At 40.2% G+C, this 21,543-nt stretch overlaps 1 protein-coding gene and 1 long non-coding RNA gene across 2 annotated transcripts in view; one reads left to right on the top strand and one right to left on the bottom strand.

Annotated features, from left to right (window-relative positions):
- The window catches only part of SDC4 (syndecan 4), a 31,178-nt gene that overhangs the window by 6,637 nt on the left and 2,998 nt on the right, over positions 1 to 21,543 (top strand). Inside the window, exons 2-4 of the mRNA XM_089513952.1 lie at positions 16,808 to 16,943; positions 18,390 to 18,439; positions 19,343 to 19,532. Of these exons, the coding sequence (XP_089370078.1) occupies positions 16,808 to 16,943; positions 18,390 to 18,439; positions 19,343 to 19,532 (376 nt within the window). The remainder of the gene's footprint in view (positions 1 to 16,807; positions 16,944 to 18,389; positions 18,440 to 19,342; positions 19,533 to 21,543) is intronic.
- Positions 9,957 to 21,543, bottom strand: part of LOC149315723 (uncharacterized) — an 80,032-nt gene continuing 68,445 nt past the window's right edge. The window contains exon 3 of the long non-coding RNA XR_016280391.1: positions 9,957 to 10,052. This is a non-coding gene — a long non-coding RNA (uncharacterized LOC149315723). The remainder of the gene's footprint in view (positions 10,053 to 21,543) is intronic.

Below are 21,543 nucleotides of genomic sequence, written 5' to 3'. Positions count from 1 at the left end.
GTCACACTTCACCTAGAATGCTATGTCCAGTTCTGGGCACCACAATTCAAGAGGGGCATTGACATGTTGGAGTGTGTCCAAAGGAAGCAACCCAAATGGTGAAAGATCTGGAAAGCATGCCCTATGAGGAACAGCTTAGGATGCTTGGTATGTTTAACTTGGAGAAAAGGAGGATAAGAGGTGTCATGATAGCCATCTTCAATGATTTGAAGGGATGTCATATTGAGGATGGAACAAGCTTGTTTTCTGCTGCTCCAGAGAATAAGAAATGGACCAATGGATTCTACAGAAAAAGGGCTTCTACCTAAATATTAGGAAGAATTTCTTGATGTAAGAGCTGTTTGACAGTGGAACATGCAGTCGCTATGGTGGAGTCTACTTCTTTGGAGGCTTTTAAACAGAGGCTGGATGGACATATGTTGGAAGTGTTTTGAGTGTGTATTCCTGTGTGGCAAGGGGTTGGACTGGGTGGTTCTTGTGGTTTCTTCCAACTCTGTGCAGCTGTTTATGGTCATCACTTATGGTGTGTGCTGCTATGGCACATCTTAAATTTAAATTAAATGTTCAGAGTTCCTGAGTCTACATGTGTAGTTGTGCTTTTGCAAAGCATAATGGCAGCTGGAATGGCAGCCTAAGCCAAAGTGGCTGGTTGCTGTGTAGGGAAAACTCCCTGGTTCAGTCCGATTATATCTGGCTGTCCTTGCCTTGTATGTCAAACCAAGCTGGGAAAGATTAAGCATGTGGAAACAGTATGACACACTACTGTGGCTTGGTACTTTTGGCAAGTTGTTACATGAAGTGGAAGATGAGCTAGTGGAAACTTACTCTTGGGGATGGAGACTACTGCCAAGCATTGTACTTATGTCACAGAGGTGTGTGTGTCTGGGGGCGGAGGGAAGCACCACTGCAAAATCATTGGTAATGGGAACTGACAAAGAATACATACCGTGTTTGTAGTTCTTCTAGTCGTTGTGGCATGGAAGAGGAGGGCTAATCTATTTGGGCTAAAGCAACAAACTGTAGTAAGAAGACATTGTGAGTGATTAGGAAAGACTATATGCAGTCAGGATGTACCCAAGAAAACCTAAGGCTTCTTTACCTCTTTATTTCTTGAATTACTATGAATTGTAGCAAGTAAATTTTCCTGAGTGAGCCCAACCTATTAACATTTGTTGTTCCTCACATGTTACTTTCTTATGTGGACTTTGGAATAAAGCAAACCTTGGAGGCAGAAACTTTGAATGGTTTGGCCTAAAATGGGTGAGAGGAAGCCTGGTAGAGTTCAGCTTCTCTGAACAAAGCCAGGGGCATGCAGCCTACCCACTAATAAGTAGCCATAGTTATTGTGTTCTTAAGGTTTATCATCCAACTTGAAGGTATTACTGCACAGTTCAGAAAGCTAGTTCAAAATTATGTAGGTGATGAAATGACATTTTCTTCATGTTACAAATGGCCCAAATGTATTTTAAAGTCAAAAGCAAGTACCTAGGTTTGATGTTTCATAACGAGTTGCATAAATATTTGTTGGTATACTTGTGGGGGACTAGTAGAGTCTGAACATCATCAAGCAATTGGACAGTTAGATGTAGGTGCTAGTTACCTGTTGCCAGTAACTAGTAAATTTGGTAGTATAAAAATGTAAAATAAGCAAAGCTGGGTATAATAATATGCAGGTCCAGATCTACTGTGAACAGGAATAATGTAGGACAGAAGCATTTGGAATGTGTAGGACAAAATATAGGGATGTGATCAGTGGAACAGAAGAAATACCTGTACAGGAATATTGGAAGGAGATATATTTGTGTCTGCAAGTGGACAGTGTGCATTTGGTAGATTTCCCCTTAGTAAACCTGTAAATTGCTAAGGATCACACAGTGCTCTCTTTTTCCAGGAATACTTAGTAATGGTAGCAGTTCTGAAGCTTGACTCAAACTTCTGAGAATGTGGAAAGAAAAAAAATCTCTTTGATTCAGCAGTTACATTGAGCATGTGAATGAATGTACTTTTCACATGCAACTGGCACTGATTCATCTTTCACTGGAATGGCAATTGTGGTTATAGTCAAAGAAGATGAATATATGCAAGAGGAAAAATGGCAGATGAAAGGTTACCAGATCTTTTACTGCATTGATCACAAGCTGCTTTATCCCATTTTGCATTCTGGCCATCCAGCCAATAAGATGCTAAGTCTTGTTGTCTGTCACTTCTGGCCTTGTTTGTATACTCTAAAATAATACGTACAGTATATTCTGAAATTAGACTGATAGACTCTTCTCCCATATCTCAACCCCATAGTGTCCAATTATTAATAAAATACTAAATAAAATAGCACTGTCAGTGTGCATAGAGCATGACAGAGCAACAGAAGCAAAATGTTAGGTATCTGTCCCAAAAAGCTTGCATTCTATACTGTTTAATATTGAAAACAGTGAAGCTTGATAGAGGGAGATATGCAAGTGCTTGAGTTTTGTTTTGGTCAGGGTGAAGATTGAATTAAGCCAGAGGCAAGAAACCTTCAAATTTTTTGGCCTACTGTTTGCATCAGCTCCACCAAACATGACTTATGGTAAAAGACAGGTGCTGTGGACCAAAACTTCTAGAGGGCCAAAGCTTCCCTATAGAAAAAAAAAAAAAAAAAGATGGGGGACTGATAGAAAAGGTGGTGTCAAAATTGTTAGAGGATAACATTTGGGGCATAGGAGGTAAATAAGGAGAAACTGGATGAAATAACTTGAGGACATGAGACATTTGGGTGCCTGAAAGTACCCTACCTGAAAAAACATTGATCTGAAGTGTTTCAGTAAAAGCTGAAGTGTTCTAGGAGACCAGAAGAACTAGGCTGCTTGCTTCTGAAATAGTAAAATCCAAGGGAATTAATGCCATCACCTTTGGGAGTTGAGAGGGAGGGAAAGGAGGACTACTTTAGATGGTATCAGAAAAAAAATGCTTGCCAGTTGTTCATGTTTTTTGTTGTTAATGTGCCTTCTACTCTGACTTAATAGATTTTCTTGACAAGATGTATTCAGAGGAGGTTTACCATTGCCTTCCTCTAAGAATAAAAAAGTGTTATTTGCCCAAGGTCACCAGGTGGGTTTCCATGACTGAGTGTGAATCATACCCTGGTCTCTTGGAATTCTAGTTCAGCACTCAAACCACTACACTACAGTGGCTTTCTTTTCCTATTTGTGTGACTGTACATTCAGGTTGCCTGTTGACTTATGGTGACCCCATGGATTTATAAATTTTTCTTAGGAAAGGAATAATCAGGAGTGGTTTTGCCAGTTCCTTCCACTGGAATATAGCCTACGGCTAGATGGCCATCTCCCATCCAAGTTCTAATCAGGGCTGACCCTGCTTAGCTTTCAAGATTAGATGGGATCTGGTGCCTTTATGTATTCTTACCTTCCTATTCCTGTTTACCATAGATTAAATATCTATGCAATATCTTACTTAATGGTGCAGCTTTACTCATATGCAATAAAAAATTGGACATTAAAAATTTGCAATTCCATGTCTCTAATGATACAAAATATGGAGAGAATGCATATTTACCAGTACAGTAGGAATGGATAGCTCTGGTGAGCTGGGAGCCAGTTCTCTGTTTCTAGGGGCCACAGAGACTGCCAGAAATACTAAAAAATCTGGAAATAGCAAGAATTGCTGGTTCTCAAATACATGTATACTTTTATAATAGATTTTGCACAGTGGAGTCCCTACAACCTATTAAAAGGGTAACTTGCTGCTCCTCAAGACTTACAAAAGAGGCAGTTCACTCTTTTTGATTAGAAAAAAGATGTTATGAGGGGTTTGGAATGGTTAAGGGGCAAAAAAAAATGCGTTGAAGCCATTTGCAGCTCCAGGGTCTACCTTTGCCCCACTCTGCAGTACAATGAAATATGAGACATTTTAATTCTTCACTCCAAAGTAGCTAACCAGGTGTGATGTGAGAAAAATTTATTATTAGTATTATTAGTATTAGTATCCCACTCTTTCCCCAGAACTGGGACTCAGAGCGGCTCAGAGACATAGCCATGTTACTCTGGAAAACCAGTATGCAAGGGGATCTTGCAGCACCTTTGAGACTAACTGAAAGACAGAAGTTCTTTCATGAAAGCATGAACTTTCACTTAAGCTTACTTCCTCAGACACATGTGGTAGAGTGGAATGAGGTGTGACATGGGGTAACTGCTCTTCTTTGGGAAAGAGATAACTTGAGCATTAATTAAAAGTATTGTTTAAAAGTCTTAGGCTGAGATGGTCACTTTGCTTTTCCTTAATCAGCATTTTATGATTGCCCAACTGATATTATGGATGACTAACATTCTGACTCCTTAAGTTTAGCTGCTGTTGCTACTTTTATGCAGGCAAATAAGTCTAGGAAGAAGAGGCATATATAACATGTGATATGCTGAAGCATGTTAACATGGTGACTTTAGGTCAGGGTACGATTTTTCTTCACACTAGATGTCCTGAGCCGTTCTGAGAGTATTTGCTGTTGGTCAGCATCTCCCATCCAGCCTTCCAGTATAATTAATTTATTGTGATTACATTTCTGAAGTTACTGTGATTCCATTACTGAATGTAATGACAGGAAAGAGCTGTGCATACACAAATTGGCATAAGACAATATTGTGGATGAATATTGTGTGTATAGTGGCATAAAGTTCTTGATATGTTAGAGAAATTTGCCTATACTATTTTTATTATTGGCTATTGATTCTAACTAAAACAAGAGGGCCTGAACAGACAGACCAAAATAAAGCTGCTTTGGGTCACTTTGAAGGTATGCTGTTTAAATGACACATGCATCTTAAGAGGCTAGAAGCGGCGCCAAAGCTGTGTTCCAGTCCTTAGGACTGGAGTGTGGCTTTGGTGCGGTGTCTGGCCTCTTAGGACGCATACAACATTTAAACTGCATACCTCCAAAGTTACCCAAAGCAGCTTTATTTTGGCCTGTCTGTTCAGGTCAAAAAGAGTAACATTCAGTAATGCAGCAGTATAAGTGAATAAGATGACTCTTAGCAATTAATCTTGGAAATGTTTAGGTAAATTAAAAACTTCCAGGACTTTAGGAAGAGATGCAAATTACATTAGCCACTTTTGGTGGCCATTTTGACAAGTACTGCCAATCACGTATGTGTGTGCATGTGTGCAAATACAAGTTGTTGTCTCTGTTAGCCTTAGTGGGGTTCTTCCATTACTCCCACATCAGCCTGTCATTACTCTTAGATAATCCTGAGAATACCCTCTAAGTATCCTGACTGTCTGTGCTGAAGTGGACAGCAGCTCTGAAGGCTAGAACACATGTTCTTAAAATCAGTATAGTAGCTTCAATTCTTCTTAAAAATATTTTTATGGCTTTGGTATGAACACTCCACAGTGCCCTCTTCCCCAGTTCAAAATGCTTTTTACAATGTCTTTAAACAATTATATCTCATTTTATTCTTGATTACATGCTGCTGGTTAAGATGCTTTATTTGCTACTCACTGTGTTTAGTGCATTATTTATTGCACTGTTAGGGTACAATATTTGGATCTTTAAACTTCACCCATTTCCTTGTGTGGGCCATGAGGAGATGTTAACTTGTGTGATTGTGGCAAAGAGAATTGCCTGTAACAGTCAGTGGCTATATATTAATCTGCTCTAGATGAGGACGGCTGTACTAATCTGTTGGGCCTCCTGATTAGATTAAAATGTGTAGAACAGACACTTGTGCAAGATACTGTATATAACAGGAGCTCAGTTGTATGAACAAGCTTAGATTGCCTTCAGGTATAAAGACAAAACTGTGCCTAAAATCTTTCCTGATCTCTTGCTTATCTGACTTTAAGTATGACCGGGCCAGACACATAAACAATTAAACCTAGCCATTTTGGCATTGGGAAATTGTTCAGAATACCTCAAGGTGGTAGTCAAAATAATAGAGCATAGAGATGGAAAACATATTTTCTCTTGGGGAGAATTTTATATTGTGGCCACAAGTAGATAGAATGATACTAGACATGGGAGTTATATCTCATTTCCAGGATGGGAGGCCTCAGACCTCTGCATAGACCCTGCCAGGGAACAACACCCAAGAGAAGGTTTTTGCTTGTGGGCGCCAAGGCATCTGACTAGCTGCTGTAGGAAAACAGGATACTGGACAAGATGAATCTTTGGTCTGATCCAGCAAAGCTGCTATTATGTCCTCAGTCTTCTGTAATTTAGATAGAATTCTTGCACCCATTGACCAATCATTCTTGCAAAGGTCTCAAATCCAGCTGCCTCTGGGTAAGATGGATTTCTTGTCTTTCCACTAAGTGAAGTGTGTGTCAGCGTACTTCCTTCATCCTGTCCTAGATCATTTGAAAAAATTATTTTAGACTCCACTACCAGGATCTCCTAGCCAGTGGCTGTGTTGAGTTGGGTATTCTGTGATTCATAATAAAAAACAAACAAAACAAAAACAAAAACCCCCACAAAAAACAAAACAAAAAAAACCCATTTCAGTGCTTTTCCCCACCCTGCACTCCATGTAATTGCTTAATATCTGGTGGATGGTGACATGGTGAGGGTGCATACTTAAATGGTTTTGTTTATATAAAGCAGATGAGAGATCCTTAACTTGTTCTCTTCTCAAACATGCTACTTGAAATGCAGCACACAAGTGCAGAACAAGTCCAGGTGTTCAAAATCTGACTTTCATGGCCCACAACATTGGGCTCCACTTTTTAAAGGCCAGCATCTCAAATGTATGCTCTTTCTTTCTTAGTAACTTTTGAGGCCTTTTACACAGTAGGACCCTGCATTGGATACCTAATATGGTTGAAGTAGTGATGACTGTAACTTCACCAGAGTGTCTGCTGACAGGAGGAATCCTTGAACTTCCTTGCATCTGAGCAGTCACAAGATTAGAAAGAAGTGATACTTCTGCTTTCCTCCTCTGTTGCTCTTGTACGATGTGACCTCTTACCACTTTACTCTCATCTCACAAGAGTTGCAGATCGTTTGAGAAATGTGTATTCAGGAAGACTAGAGCTGCATTTTTTCAAAGCGTAGGCTTCAAAATCCAATAACCTAGGAAGCACAGGGTTTATCTTGGCTGAGGCACCCTCAGGACCACATGGGCTGCCAAGTGGTTACGTGACACCCATTTGGCGGGGGAAGAGTGAGAGGGAGGAGAGAGAGAGGCCAGCTTTGGCCTGTAAGGGTTTGCATTTGCAGCTTTGTCAACAGAGTCCTGTCTAAACAGCACATTCTGTTTACTTAAGTCACGTTAGGTAAATCTTGCAAGCTTAGTGCAATTGTAGAGCTGAACTAAAGCCTGTTAAGATGGAATAATATATTTTGAATTCATAGAGAATGCTGGTCATGTTTTCATGCAGCCAGTTTGAAGGTCTCATACCTAAAGACAGAAGAAACTGGACTATTAGATACTTCTTCGCAATCTCTTCTAAATAAATTTGTGTAACTTCTTAAACTTGCAGGATGGGGAGGAGTTAGCAGCTATCTATCCATAGGTTTAACAGCTCACCTAATCTCTTTGGTCACTTGTTCCTGCTGTTGAGCAGGTTTAGATGTATAATGTCATGTTGGCAGGAGCAAGTTGAGTTTCCTTTCTGCCTCCTCCTGTGTTGGTCAAACCATAGTTTTACATTCAAACTGGCAACCATAGGCTTGTGGGATTTTACAGCAAATTTGAAATGCACAATTACAAGTGGGTACTAAGAAATCTGTTAAATCTTTACCCTCCTTTTACCATTTCCAGAAACTCCTTTGGAGAAGGAATCAGTTGGCAAACTGGACAGGTTGGGGAGATTGCAAATTGGATTTCCCATAGCTTTTTGAAAGGGGAAATCAGCTGTAGCAGTTAGTGATTCAAATCAGGATTGGGGAGATTTATGGTTGGTCTTAGGTTATTTGCTTATCTCTCAGCCTAGTGATCCTTGCCTCAGTTAATTATATTAATATAAGTTTTCATTGGTTGACTTCATACATAGCTTTGTGTATTTCTAATTTCAGAATTTATATTGGTACCCTTAATCTGTAGTGGCTCTAGATTTGTACTATAGAACATTAGAGCAGATGAAAGCAGCTTTGAGATGTGCAGATTATCCCATGAGGTGCAGTAGATATTTTGTTATGTGTCCTGTGCCTTATTTTGCATCTAGCTCCAGTTGTTGGATTTTGGATTTTAAAAAGCCAAAAAATTACATCTGCAAATCCAAGTCTGCCTTCACTTGCTCTAGTGTACTACAGTTTCACTTTCTGTGAAACAAAGTGTTTTCATGAACTTTGTTAGAAACTTAAGTTATGTTACCTAACTATTTTTTGTCCATTAGAGCATTCTGTTGTACATTCTTGTTGCTTCATTGTGTTACTGTTTTCAACTTATAGTTAGCCCTTCCTCATGGTATTTATTATCTGGGCAGTTAGTTTGAGAGTGTCGTAAATCTACACACAACCAGGAGCATATGTACATTTCCTTGGCACTGCAACCTTTGCCATGATGGTGTTACAATCTTTAAAAAGAAAAAGAAAAAGACCTTTTTTAAAATTAAAACTGTGTGCTGTTAGTGGTTAAAATGTTGCAGTAAACAACAGATGTGTGGCTATGGTCCCATGAATATATACTTTCCCACCCCTGATATATTTTGTGGTTGTTTTAATTGGGAAATATGTTTAACTGTATAGTAATGTTGCACTTTAATTGTGTTTTCAGTTATATCTCTTGTTTAACCATGTAGTAAGCTTCTTGTATCCCAGGATTGAGCAAAAAGATAAAAATGAAATGAATAGGATGACTCCTTATTTTTTCAGCAAAACCGGCTGAGGTTCCTACATATGGAAGTGAGAGGTGGTATTTTTACCTCCTGCACAACTTCCCAAAGATGCCCCAGTCTCCAGAACAGATTTTCAGGCCATTAGAAAAGACAAGTGGAATTGTTAAAAGCCTCTTCCACCCCATCCCTCCCCTACCAACTGAAGCATTTGATCTGAGATCCAATCCTATCTGTGTAGCATAGGCTAATTTAAAGTTGGGAAGGAAATAGCCAACGTGTCTGTGAAATAGTAGTCATTTGTCTGATCAGATCATAATATTAAGAGGGGATAGTGGGGAAGCTGTGATGGAAGCATGGGGAGTGAACCATGGCCAGGGTGGAAGAAATAGGGAAATATTTGCCAGACCATTCACTGTGTTAATGGCTCCTATAGTAAGCGAAGTATATAGTGAAGTACAGTACTAGTATTTTCGGAGCTACTTCCACACAACCCAGAAATTGAGCAAATAGGCCAAGAGGAAGCATTATGTGTAGATAGCACAACCTAAGAGCAATATTTACTAGCACAGCTCATACAGAGATTGCACACATAAGCAAATATTTGGAGCACACCATCAGGGGAAGAGTGAGCATATGAGACCTTGGAAAAGCTTGCGTGTCAGGGTCTGGGAGTGGGCAGGAGTGTTGTCTCAAATCAGTATGTGCCACTCCACTCCTCATCCTGTGCTCTAACTTAGAATTTAGAAATCAAGAACAAGCACACTTAGAAAAGGCATGACAGGCAAGAATCATAGCACCATTGAAGCTGGTATTTTATTGACTTTGGAATAGTCTCTAAACCCACGCATGTGTGCATGAATGCATGTATTACAAACATACACACTTAAGAATGTTTATGATTAGCTTCATGTCCAGTGGTTTTTGTATATTACATGGTACATATTTGCACACTATATGTTGTAAGAATGCTTAGATGTTTGTAAGAATCTCTGTACCTCTGTTCATTCCCAGCTTGTACCCAAGTACAAGAATCCTCTTGATTCCAGTGGTAAGATCAAGGACAGAATCCTTTTCATGACTCACAGTACCTCTTTGTGTAAAACTTTTGCACCAGCTGTGGAGCAGCAACTATACAGTACCTAGATGCAGCTCCACCCCCTGGCCAGTGGTTGGCCATAGTGGTGTATCTGGGTGCCACCGAGCTGCACACAGCCAGGTAGATGGGGAAACTGATGGGCTCTTGCTTTGATCTGTCAGGGCTCTTGCAGTATTTTGGTGCAAGCATACAGCTGTATGTGGATAAAGTACAGAGGTGTCTGTTTAGTGACATAATTAAAACGTACAGTATTAACTTTATGTAAGCATAAGTCTAACTCGCTATTGCAGGAAACTGTGGAAGACAGGAGGAGTGTTCATTAGCCATCCAGCAAACCTTGGGGTTGTACCCCAACACTGTAACTGCACCCACTAAAACAATATTTTTCTTGTACTTGCCCTCAGATACCCTCTCTCTAGGAGACACTGAGGCATGTTTTGGGCCTTCCTGAGCCACTAGAGGACATTTTGGGGCAAACGTGTGATTGTTTTTTTAAAAAATTCATTTAGGCTACTGGGGCCCCAGGGGCCCCAGACATGGTGCTGGAAAGCCCTCCACATCCCCTAGATATAATTTTTGGGCATTTTGGAGCACAAGAAATATTTTTGTAGTCCTGGTCCCAGGACAGCACTGAGGGGCTGCTTGTGCATTTTGCCCATCCCTACTCCCATAGTTTGTACAGTGCCCAGCTCTTTCTGGCTTTTAACAAGCTGGTGTAGGAAACTTAGAGAAGGATATTTTATGTGTGTTTGAAGCATTTTTTTGGGGGGGGGGGAGTGGATGAACAGAGAGGAAGAGACCAGGGAGAACACAGAGAATGTGCGTGTGAATAAAAAGCACCAAGCAGAGGACAGAACTGCAGCTAATACTGTCAACAAAGCCTTCACCTAATAGTAGTATTTTGCTCAGAGAGTGGCAGGATCAGGCTTGCAGCTGCATTCCAGCCATACCTTCATAGAGATAGGGGTTTTTTTCCCCACTGGCATTTCAATATGATTTTCAGAATGTTATAATAGTTTGTTTTTTTTGTTCAGTAGATAAACTAAACAAAATCAATGCAGTTAAACTACTTTTATTTACAATGCAAAGGGATCTTGTTGTTGTGGCTTTACTTCGCGAATGAAGATTCAGGAAGGACCCATCTGTGCTTTCTACAAGCGCGTTGATGACGTTGGATGTATTCTTCCAGGCTGTGCAATGGATTTTTCTGGTGGAGCGTGCACAGAACTGGCCTCAATCTTGTTGTACTTTTGATATTAACTGAAAGAAGTTGATAGCATGAGCTTTCATAGACTTGAGCCTACTTCCTCACATGCATGCAAGATCCCTTTGCATACTGGTTTTCCAGACTAACACAGCTATGACTTTGAGTATTTAAAATGGTTTAGGAAGAAACAATAGCTTTTCTAGAGATTGCAATAGTGCTCAAGCCCCATGGAACATGGTAGAATGTATGTCTTTGCAGATTAGCAGCAGAATTCTTAGCAACTTTTATTTTAATTTTAAAACAAATCCTCAAATTTCTTATTTTGATTGTTTATTCAAGATTCCCTAATTCTCTTTATTTTTATCAAGAAGCTTGAATAATTGGACAGCAGTGTAAATACAGAAACTGCTATAATAAACACATGTGAATAAACTTTACAGGTGTAAAAACCAGCAGTGACTACATGTGACAAACTGTTAACAGTGTACTCTATACAACCTGTGTGCATGTGTACCGATTACCTCTACACAGGTATGCAGTGTGTGAACACCCTTTGCTTCACAGTTTGAAGCTTTTTGCACTTTTATCTGGCCACTATTAGGATTCCAAAGGGATGCAATACATGAAGTAGTTTTATTTCTGTTCATATTCTCACTTTACCTAATTTGAGGCCTCAATAAAGAAGCTGGATAGGGATGTTAAAAGTGTGGCCTGGATATTTACCAGATGGTTTGGGTAGCTTCTATGAAGGAGAGTGAATTGCACACATTTTTGGAGGATACACACCAGATAAGAGATCCTATCCACCTGCACCTGTAACATGCAAATCATTAACAGACATGAAGCGCTACCTCATTCATGGCTTGGTCTTTGTTTTATGTGGTAACAGCTTTGTTAGCTGTAGCTGTTTTACTTTCTTTTATCCACACAATCCTGGAAAGTGCAAATTAAATGAGGTTATGAAGTTTAATTATCTGACTCTTTAGAAATTGTGTGGGGCAATATCCTGTGTTTCTCTCAGTATGTACTTAGCAGTTTGGACTCTATTGGTGTTCAGGGAAACTTTGAGGAAGTGTAGATCCTGGGGCTTGGCTTTGCAGGAATAGCTAACTCTGAAAGCTGATCATGTACAGTTGGCCCACTGTATTGGCAGGCTAGCTATGCATGCATTGGAGTATCTATGGCTTGCCATGCCCCATATTATTCAATAGTGGTGCATGCTTGTGGATGCACTGACAGAAATGCACACACATTGCCGACCATTGAACAATATGTGGCTTGAGTGTCTTTGCTTTCCCCCATCTGCAAGGGGACCCAGAACTGAACCCCCCCCCCCCACAGAGGGGAAGAGTCCATTGTATCTTCCTTTGCTGGGGTGAGAGGCAAGAGTTACCAGATAATTTGGCTGATAGTCTCTGGTGCCCCCGCCAAGGAAATTTGCCAAGAAAACTCTGTGGGAGGTTTGCCTTAGGGTCACTATAAGTCATGAAATGATTTGAAGGCACACAACAACAATGGTATGCTGTCGAGTTCTGTTTTCTGGACTCTTAGTGGTACAATATTTGGGAGCTCAGCTGGAAAAGCAACAAATGGTAGTCAATCTGAAACTATCATGGAGCTAAAAATATTCTCCAGCTGCAATAAAGGAAGCATTTGTAAGTTTTGCTAGCCTTCTAAGGGCCATATCAATTAGATGTAGCTTTCTCCCAACCACTCCTGCCCTAACAAATCATGCCTGTGAATCTCCAGGCACGTCTTAGTGCAGTTAATTGTCACAGTGCTTAAATACTTGAGTGTCTTGCTGCATTAGCACTTGTGGCTACCAGTGCCAAAGTGTGCGTGTATGCCTGCACACAGTCTGTGGCTGGCAGCTGAGAAATAAATCTTTCAGCAATTTGTAGGTTAGAAAAGCTGCTTCACCACCCCTTTGCTCCTCCCAGTGATGTTTGTTAATCTCACTTGGCACTCAGTATGGGTAAAAGCTGCTTAATGCTCAGATACACTGCAACTGGATTAAATGCAGAAGTGACGGGCTTCTGTAGTTAAAGGATTCAGCTAGAGAACATATTAATAGCAGGACTTGTGTATGCTGCCAGAGCTTTATGGAAATGCGTAGCATTTTTAGTATAAATAAACTTTATTATTAATAAAGTAAACACATTATCAAATCTGTGGTGTTGCTTCAATGGTGTTGCAAAAGCAGGAGTGTGTGGAGCCTGTGTAAAACATAGAATACATGAGATCTCAGTACATAAGAAAACACTTGGATACCAGCTAAATAAGAGTGCTAAATGGCCTGCTTATGTCTCTGGCAGACAAAGCAAAGTGTTTTCTAAAAAAGGCACAGATCTACTTTAAACTCATCTTTCCAAAACCACGATAACCGAAACTCAGTGGAAATCTAAAGGTGCCTCAGAATTGCCTTCTAACTTCTCAAAGACAAAATTTGGAAGGCCCTGTTTGGGCAAAACATTTTTAGAACTGTAAAGAATTCTTTAAGCAGGATTAGCAAAATAACTTGAGATAGGAGTCAGCATTTTTTGAGGTTCATATGTATACAGGTCTATGTGTAGGTAGTTATATGTGAGCTACCTTGGTGTAGCTACGCATCCCATCTTGGAAGAAAGGTGAAGTATAAATTCCATAAACAAATACATTGTGAAAACAACAGCAAGGGCTAAGAAAGACAAACATACAATTCTGTAGAATTTTAGTCTCTCCTGCTGAAGTTGTAAAGCTCCTGCTAGGATAGAAAAATACCTATCTACATAGACTGCATATTCAGGAAGGAGTGTGGCCTATTTGCCATTGATGACTTTGGATTAGAGTTAGGGAAAGTTACCATTTTGAATTACAGCTCTCAGAATCCCTTAGCTGGCATGGCCAATTCTGGCAACTGAAGTCAAAAAAGTAACTTTTAAAAGTCTCTCTGAAGCTTACTTTTATCATGCTGCATATACTCTTTCACAAGGTCTGATGCTCAAAGTGAGCCAGTTCTGCTCCATTTAAAGGGACTTGGAAGGATCCAAACTAGGATAACTTAACCTGGGCTATGCAAGATGCCCTGTCTGGAAGCTAATCTGAATAAAGAACAGGCTGTGCTTCAAGCTAGCAAAGAAATTAGGCTGCTCAACAAGGTTAGACTTGCACCTCCCTGAGGGCATGGCAGAGCTTGTTCTCCTTGGGAGCTGTGACAGAGGCCTCTATTGGGAGAGAGCTTCAGAATGAACTCAGGATCTGTAAATAGTGGAGGATGGAGTCAACCAGTCTTATGTGAGGCCAGTGGTCATATGTATTGTGTTCCTGTGGGTGGTGGTCTTTTGATGAAGCTTCTAATACTGAATGAAGTAGCCTTTGCACATTTTCTTAGTTCTGTTTGTTTAAGCTCTCTGTCAGTATTCAACATTTACAGAACATTTGGTCTTATTAGTTGCTTACACAGAAATCAGGTGATTGGTTCATGACAGGGCTGTGGAGAACAAGATTCCCAGTAGATAATAAAGGTATGATGATCCTGTTATTGTATCTTTTGAGTGAATATAGGAATAAAATGTGCCATTCTTCATTCTTACAAATGAACTTCAGAATAGCCAATCAAAGTATACATGTGACTGTATACAGTCTATCTCTTGTCTTATTCATCCTGCTAAAAAATCCAAAACAAATGAACAACACCCTCCCTCCCCCCATGCACTCCACCTACACTCTTTTCGATAATTTTCTAGTCAGATCTGCTTGGTCTTTCAATACTCTTGGGGACAAAGTAATAGTTTAGCCAGTGATTCATCACAATGAATGCAGTCTGAGTTGGCATATAGGTGTGTCCCAGCAGTCAGCACCTGCTTGTTACTGTCTACTCTGTAAAGAGCACAAAAGCTGGTCACATTGTATGAGGTCATGAGTCACTTTCTCTCCATCTCTTACGCACTCACACACATACATTTTGGCATCAAGGAACAAATTCTGAAAGCAGAATATATCCTGTTTTGCAGACATTTTCTTCAGTTCCATCCTGCTGCACAGTTCTATTGACAGAGATTTATTGTGGCTGGATGAAACTACAAGGTACCACCATTCTTGATCTGTTTGGAACTTCTGCAGCTATTGTGACTTACTGGCATCTGACTGATTGATTTATTGATTGGAGTTATGCCCCCACAGTTCTCTCACAATGGGATCCAAGGCAGCTAGTATGTGCCAGGCAATGGTAATCTTCCAGAGAACAGCTCATGGACAAGACTGTTTTTGAAATGAAAGTCTTGTCAAAGGATTTTTCTGGTTTGGTCTTCAATGTGCTTCCTTCTTTATTAATGCCTTTCCCTGATCTGACCACTGCTGCAGCATCTTGTGGATGTGTTGCTTTGAATTTTTAGTGCACCACATATGTTCTTATGATCATTCTAGTTCCCAGCTTTCCCTCAATGGAGTTGGACTACGATTTTCCTTGTGTTCATAGAAAGTTCTCATTAATAGCTAGTTGATGCTGTTCAGTTTGTGCATATAAATATATTTTGAAACAGGGAAATTCAAACACCTTGATCTATTTGGATGATGATCATACTCCCAGGTGCAAACAGGAACATTAAGTTCCAAAATCAACAAACAACCTCATGATTCTGGAATTGAGTTACCTGTAAATCTAGCTTGCCATACCCAAGGTGCAGTGAACTGCAGGGGGCAGCTGTCTTCTCTTAGAACAGCAATGAAGCTTGCCTATAGTTCTTCAAAGGCACAGGGTAACTGGCCTCTGATAAAATCATGTAGTTTAACATCTGAACCTCAGCAAAGTCACTTTGGCTTTTATGTACTATGCAGTGGCTTATCTGTTACTGCTGCTGCTGTGCTAATGCCATATCTGTGGCAGTATTAGGTCCCAGCAATGTGGTCTCATTTTATTTCCAAAGGGCAGCTGCTGAGATTGCTTTTTAAATTATATTTTCTTGGTGGAACACTTAATTCATGTACGTTAATATTTATTACCCTCAAACCCTTTGATCCTCTTCCAGCAGAATTTTCAGTGGTGAAAACAAACAAATTTATCAGTTTTAACTCTTGTATGAGAATGGTATTTGAATTCTGAGGCTTTACAGAAGCAAATAATACCATTTTAAATATATCTGGGTTGACACATAAACACTACCAGGGGAGCAGAAATTCATGTTGCCCATGAACAGCATAGAGCAATATGGAAGATGGTGCCAAAAGCTTTTTTTTTTAAAGGTTACTATTGCTAGTTTCTCTCCTGGAATAGGCATTATCTCTTTAAAAGTTCACATAGGAGAAGAGACAGATGTACTACATACACACCCTGGACAAAAGGACACAGGTAGAAGAACAAGTCCGTAAATGAAATGCCCTTTCTTACTGTCCCAGCTTTTATATGAATTCTGTGCCATGGCCTGGTACTCCTATTCTGAAATGGTATTTGGAGCATTGTTTTCAAATTACCAGTACAGCAAAATCTGCTTTATTGGTTAGATGGACTGCTGTTGTTACTGTACCTGGTGTCTTCTTTCCAAATGGTATATCGTAACAACTCTGTTTGACACAGAAACTCCCTCATTCTGCAGGATGGATGCATGAAGACAATAAAGAAAACAATGCCAGTGTCATTCATTCATGTTCTTCTGAGTCAGTTGATCAGCTGCACATTGATCTTGCAAACCTGGCTCCAGAACAACTTTGTCTGGTTTCTGGTCCTTCAACACTGTTCCTTTCTAATACTGTTTCTCCTTTCTTAGGTGAGAGAAACTGAGACTATGGACCCACAGCTGTATACTGAGGAATTTCCTTCTGGTGATTTGCCAGATGATGAGGACTCAAGAACTGACTTCATCATCGATGAAGAAGATAGTTCAGGTTCAGGAGATGGAGAAGGTATGATTTTCTTCTTGGTCAAAACCATAAGACTTCTCCATGTAGTGGTGTTGGCTGAGTTTGTACTCAGCTACAGATGATTATCTTGTGGCCACATCTCTGCTAACTTCCACTGTGTTCCTATTTACTTTGTTGAGCAACAAATAGTTGATGTAGGCTTGAGGTACAAATGTTGAATTCCTTGACTTTGGTCCTGAAGCTGTATGAATGCAAAAAATCTAGGCTATATGGATGGATGGGAAGAGGTAATAGTTACTTCTGTGCCTCTTTTTGCAAATCTGAATGCCTATTGACATGGTTTATATAGCTGACTTATTTTACTTCTAAATTGCCTTCTTTCACACAAGTCCAAGCAACAGAGGAAAGAATTTCTATATTATGTAGATGACCTAAATATAGGCAACCATGGCCTGAAATTCCTAGTATCTCTCTCCATTGGCTATGCTAGCTAGGGATAATAGGAACTGCAGTTCTAAAACTTCTGGAGAATTATAGTTGCTCATCCCGTAACAGGAAAATTTGCTACCTTGTAAGTTAAGTTTAGTGACTCCATTACAACCAGGGACAAAAGTTTGGACATCTCGAATTCCTTCCTCATCCATACACTATAAGATATTTTATTTATTTATTTTATTTTTATTCTGCCTTTCTCCCAAAATGGGACTTAAAGTGGCTTACAATATAAGTTTAAACAAAATAACTAAAACAATATGTAATTTTAAAGTTGAAAAATACTAAACAATCATTTCCATTAAACCACATTTTTAATTTAATTTAAAAAAAATTCAAAAGCATAAAAACATATTATATATTAAGAACAGTTTAGCTAATGCATGTCCCTAGTGCAAGCTGAAGAAGTAAAGGTTGAAGAAGAAATAGGAAGATCTTTGCCTGCCAATAAAAAGAGAACAGGGGAGAGCCAACATGCCTCCCTTGTAAGGGAGTTCGATTGCCTGGGAGCAGCCACCAAGAAGGCTCTCCCCCGTGCCCTTACCAGATGAGCATGGGAGATTGGTGCTCTTTGCTTTTTCCTAACTCTAAACACAGACTCATTCCAATTTCTTGCCCTCATGCACACTGTGTTCTCAAGAAAAACAAGCTCTGAAACTAATCCACAAGTTGAGGCAGATCGGATGGTTTCCATGAGCCAATTAGCCTCAAGGAATAGGTGTTCAAAAAAGAGGCACCTTCTTTTAAAAAGAAGGCAATACACATTGTATAGAATTGTAATGCTATGAACTGGCTAATGGGTGTGAGAGCCAGTGGCTGAAAGAAACAGTGGTGGTTGAGATGAGGAAGAGGAGTGTCTGTGATATGCCTGTATATTTTGTGATGCAGTCTCACCAAAGCAGTCCAGAAAAAACAGATGAAGATAATGACTCCATAAAACTTATTATTGTTCATTTTGGTAAAAATGACTAAATATTATCCTTCTTTGTTATATAGGTTTTACAGATACTGAGGATGATTTGAGTTCAATCACTGAAAGTCCTTCAGTAAGTATTTACAACTGCTTTTGGTGTGAAGTTTATTCTTTGTAGTCGTTCAACTGGTGATGTGCCATTGAGGACTTACTGTCTGCATGCAGATTTATTTTACTTCTAAGAAGAAGCCAGAAGCAAATAGTACCTACCAAAATGTGCTAGCAAGTTTTGAAAAACTGGAAATATGACAGTAGTTAGATACATACTTGTGCATATTCTTAACACAAGCAAACCAGTACATAGTTTTTTGTGGGTTTTTCAGGCTATGTGGCCATGTTCTAGCAGAGTTTCTTCCTGACGTTTTGCCAGCATCTGTGGCTGGCATCTTCAGGATTCTTCATTCTCTGAAGATGCCAGCCACAGATGCTGGTGAAATGTCAGGAAGAAACTGCTAGAACATGGCCACATAGCTCGAAAAACCCACAAAAAACTATGAATGCCGGCCGCGAAAGCCTTCGACTTTACAAAACAGTACATGTCAGAGATTTCTGTTTTTCAAAAAATGTGTGTTCTACAAAACCAGAAGAAGTGTGTATTGACAGTGCTACCTGTTTCTAACATGCTATACGATGGAATATGGCAAGGAAATCCCTGCCATATAAATCTCAGGTGCTACAAGCCTGTTCATTTTGCTGTAGATACATTTGTCAAAATCTAGTTTTGTGAGTTTGTGTTGATATATTGCTTTGAGATACACTGACCCCAAGATAAGATCACTTGTAACAAAGTGGAGAGACTGGCTCCTGAAATTTTACAGGGTGATTAAAAAAGAATGGTGCAAAACCAAATAAGAGCAGCTTTAATTTTTCACCATTCTTTTTAAATCTCCCTGCATTGGTAGTTCTGCATTATTTTAATTTTGGTGGATTACTCACAGTTGTGTACTAAAGGAATAATTCTTATCCCTTTGTTTAGGTCTTCATGGACAATTATATCCCTGATTCCAAAACAGAAACCAAGGATAGGAGTGAATCTTCTGTGATAGACAATGAGATTATAATTCCTAAAAAAGATACACCCCCTGAAGGAGAAGATCTGCCTAACAAGATCTCTTTGGCCAGCACAGCCAATGGCAGCATTCTTGAGAGAACAGAAGTTCTTGCAGGTAATCACCTTTTTGATAGAAAAGTAAACTTGAAATTCTCTAAAATCAGAGAAGGTCATGCTGTTTTGAAGAGAACCTTTTGTCAGTAACGTAAGAGAACTGACAAAATATCACATATGTGTACACTCAGGCCTCAATATCCATGGGGGACACACTCTGCCCCCCCCCTCGTGGATACCAAAATCCACAGATGCTCAAGTCCCATTGACCCCAATGGTGGTGTGGCCACATGGCCATGCTGCCATTAGGAACAATGGACTAAAGTCCATCCGTCCGCCCTCCCTCCCCCTCCAAGGCTTCTGCCCTGGGCTTGTTTTCAGGGGTGGAGGTTGGAGCCCCATCAACTGGAGGGACCGGCGCAGCAGCTTGGGGTGTTGGGGCTGGGGACTTTGAGACTCAAGCCTTGGTCTCGGCTCTGGTTCCAGCTTCCTCCGGCGAATGGGGCTCCAGCCTCTTCCCCCTTTAACCAAGCCCGGGGCAGAAGCCTTGGAGGGGGAGGAAGGAAGGAGGGAGGGAGGGAGGAAAGGAGGGAAGGAACAAGGAGGAAGGGGGGGGGAAGACTTCAGTCCCATTTCCCCCAATGGCTGTGCGGCTGTGTGGATGCACCGCCAGCATGGACTTGCTGTCTGCAGATGCTCATATCTGCAGATGGCAAATCTGTGGATACCAAGGTCCACTGTACTGTATGCATTAAAAGAAAAACAAAAGATGCAGGATGCTTTGATTTAGATTTCCTGCATGGCAGGGGGTTGGACTGGATGGCCCTTGCAGTCTCTTCCAACTCTATGATTCTATGATTCTAGGAGTGGTTAATTGTTAAAACAGCATTGTTAAACTTGAAAAAAGTAAGCTGTATACATTTAACCTAAAGTGACATCTCCTAATTATGCTTTTCCCTGACCTGTTACACTCCCTCTCACATTTGTAACAGTGGATATGAGGAACTGTTTTTAAAGACAGAAGCTCTTTGTTATTGGGGTGAGGCATATGTCTACAAATGGAAGTTGCAGCATCTTAGATCTTCTCCTTCCATGTACCTAACCTCCATGCGTTGATAGAAATGCCTCCATGCTGTCCTGTGTTCTGAATGTATAGTCCATACACATTCTTGCTAGGCATGTAAATTATACATATGGAACCTATGCATTTCATAGTATTTGTACCTAAGCTACAATGAAGATACCATAAGCTATCCATGGCATTTGGGGGGGTAGTCCCAATAGACATGATCACACCATTTATTGCTCCACCTCCCAAGTACTCTGGCTCTTGAATTTGTGTCTCGTAATATCATGACTGATCATCTTGTCTACAGGAAATGAGGTACCGCCCTCCCCCAAGTGTTTGCTATGTTTAGCTCATAAGTTATGGAAAAGGTTACATCTGTGTCCCATTGCTTTCTAAAAACTTCATCAAGAGCAATGCTTCTCAGGTATCTGATGTGGAGAACCAGCAGCTATCCCCCCCCCCCCCCGAGTGTGCCCAGGACCAGAATTATACTTGTACTCATTGGGTACAATTGTCATTCTCCCCCCACCCCCCGCGCAACTTCCAGGGGCTACCACTTTGAATAGCACTGGCCTAGAAATTTTAGCTTTTTCAATAAGGATGCCTTAAATAGTTATTGGAAAATACATAGAGGAACTTTGCTTAAGTCTCTAGTGCCAATTTTCATCTAAAGAAGGATATGGGAAGGTGTGAACTTCTAGATAGTAGTCAGGCCGCCATTTATTTCACAATTGGCTATGCTGCATCTAGTAAGGCACATTTTCTCCAGCCCTCATCTAAGGGGTTGTCTGGAAAACACTGAGGTCTTGTAACTTCCACTTAGAGAGAAGAAAAAGCAACTGGCATGGGGAATATCCCTGCATTCCCTGCCAATATCTAGTAATGCTAACATCTGTCTGAAAAACAAGGGAATATTTTAAACTTTTTTTTCTAACTAAAGTCCTTCCAACCCATTTTATATAGACAATATTTAATATAGAGTATGAATTAGAATTAAAGCTGG

The sequence above is a fragment of the Sceloporus occidentalis genome, unplaced genomic scaffold, assembly GCF_023333645.1.
Source record: "Sceloporus occidentalis isolate IW3139 unplaced genomic scaffold, rSceOcc1.0.p SCAF_3, whole genome shotgun sequence".
Taxonomy (NCBI): Eukaryota; Metazoa; Chordata; class Lepidosauria; order Squamata; family Phrynosomatidae; genus Sceloporus; species Sceloporus occidentalis.
This window is presented reverse-complemented; position numbering and strand designations above follow the sequence as displayed.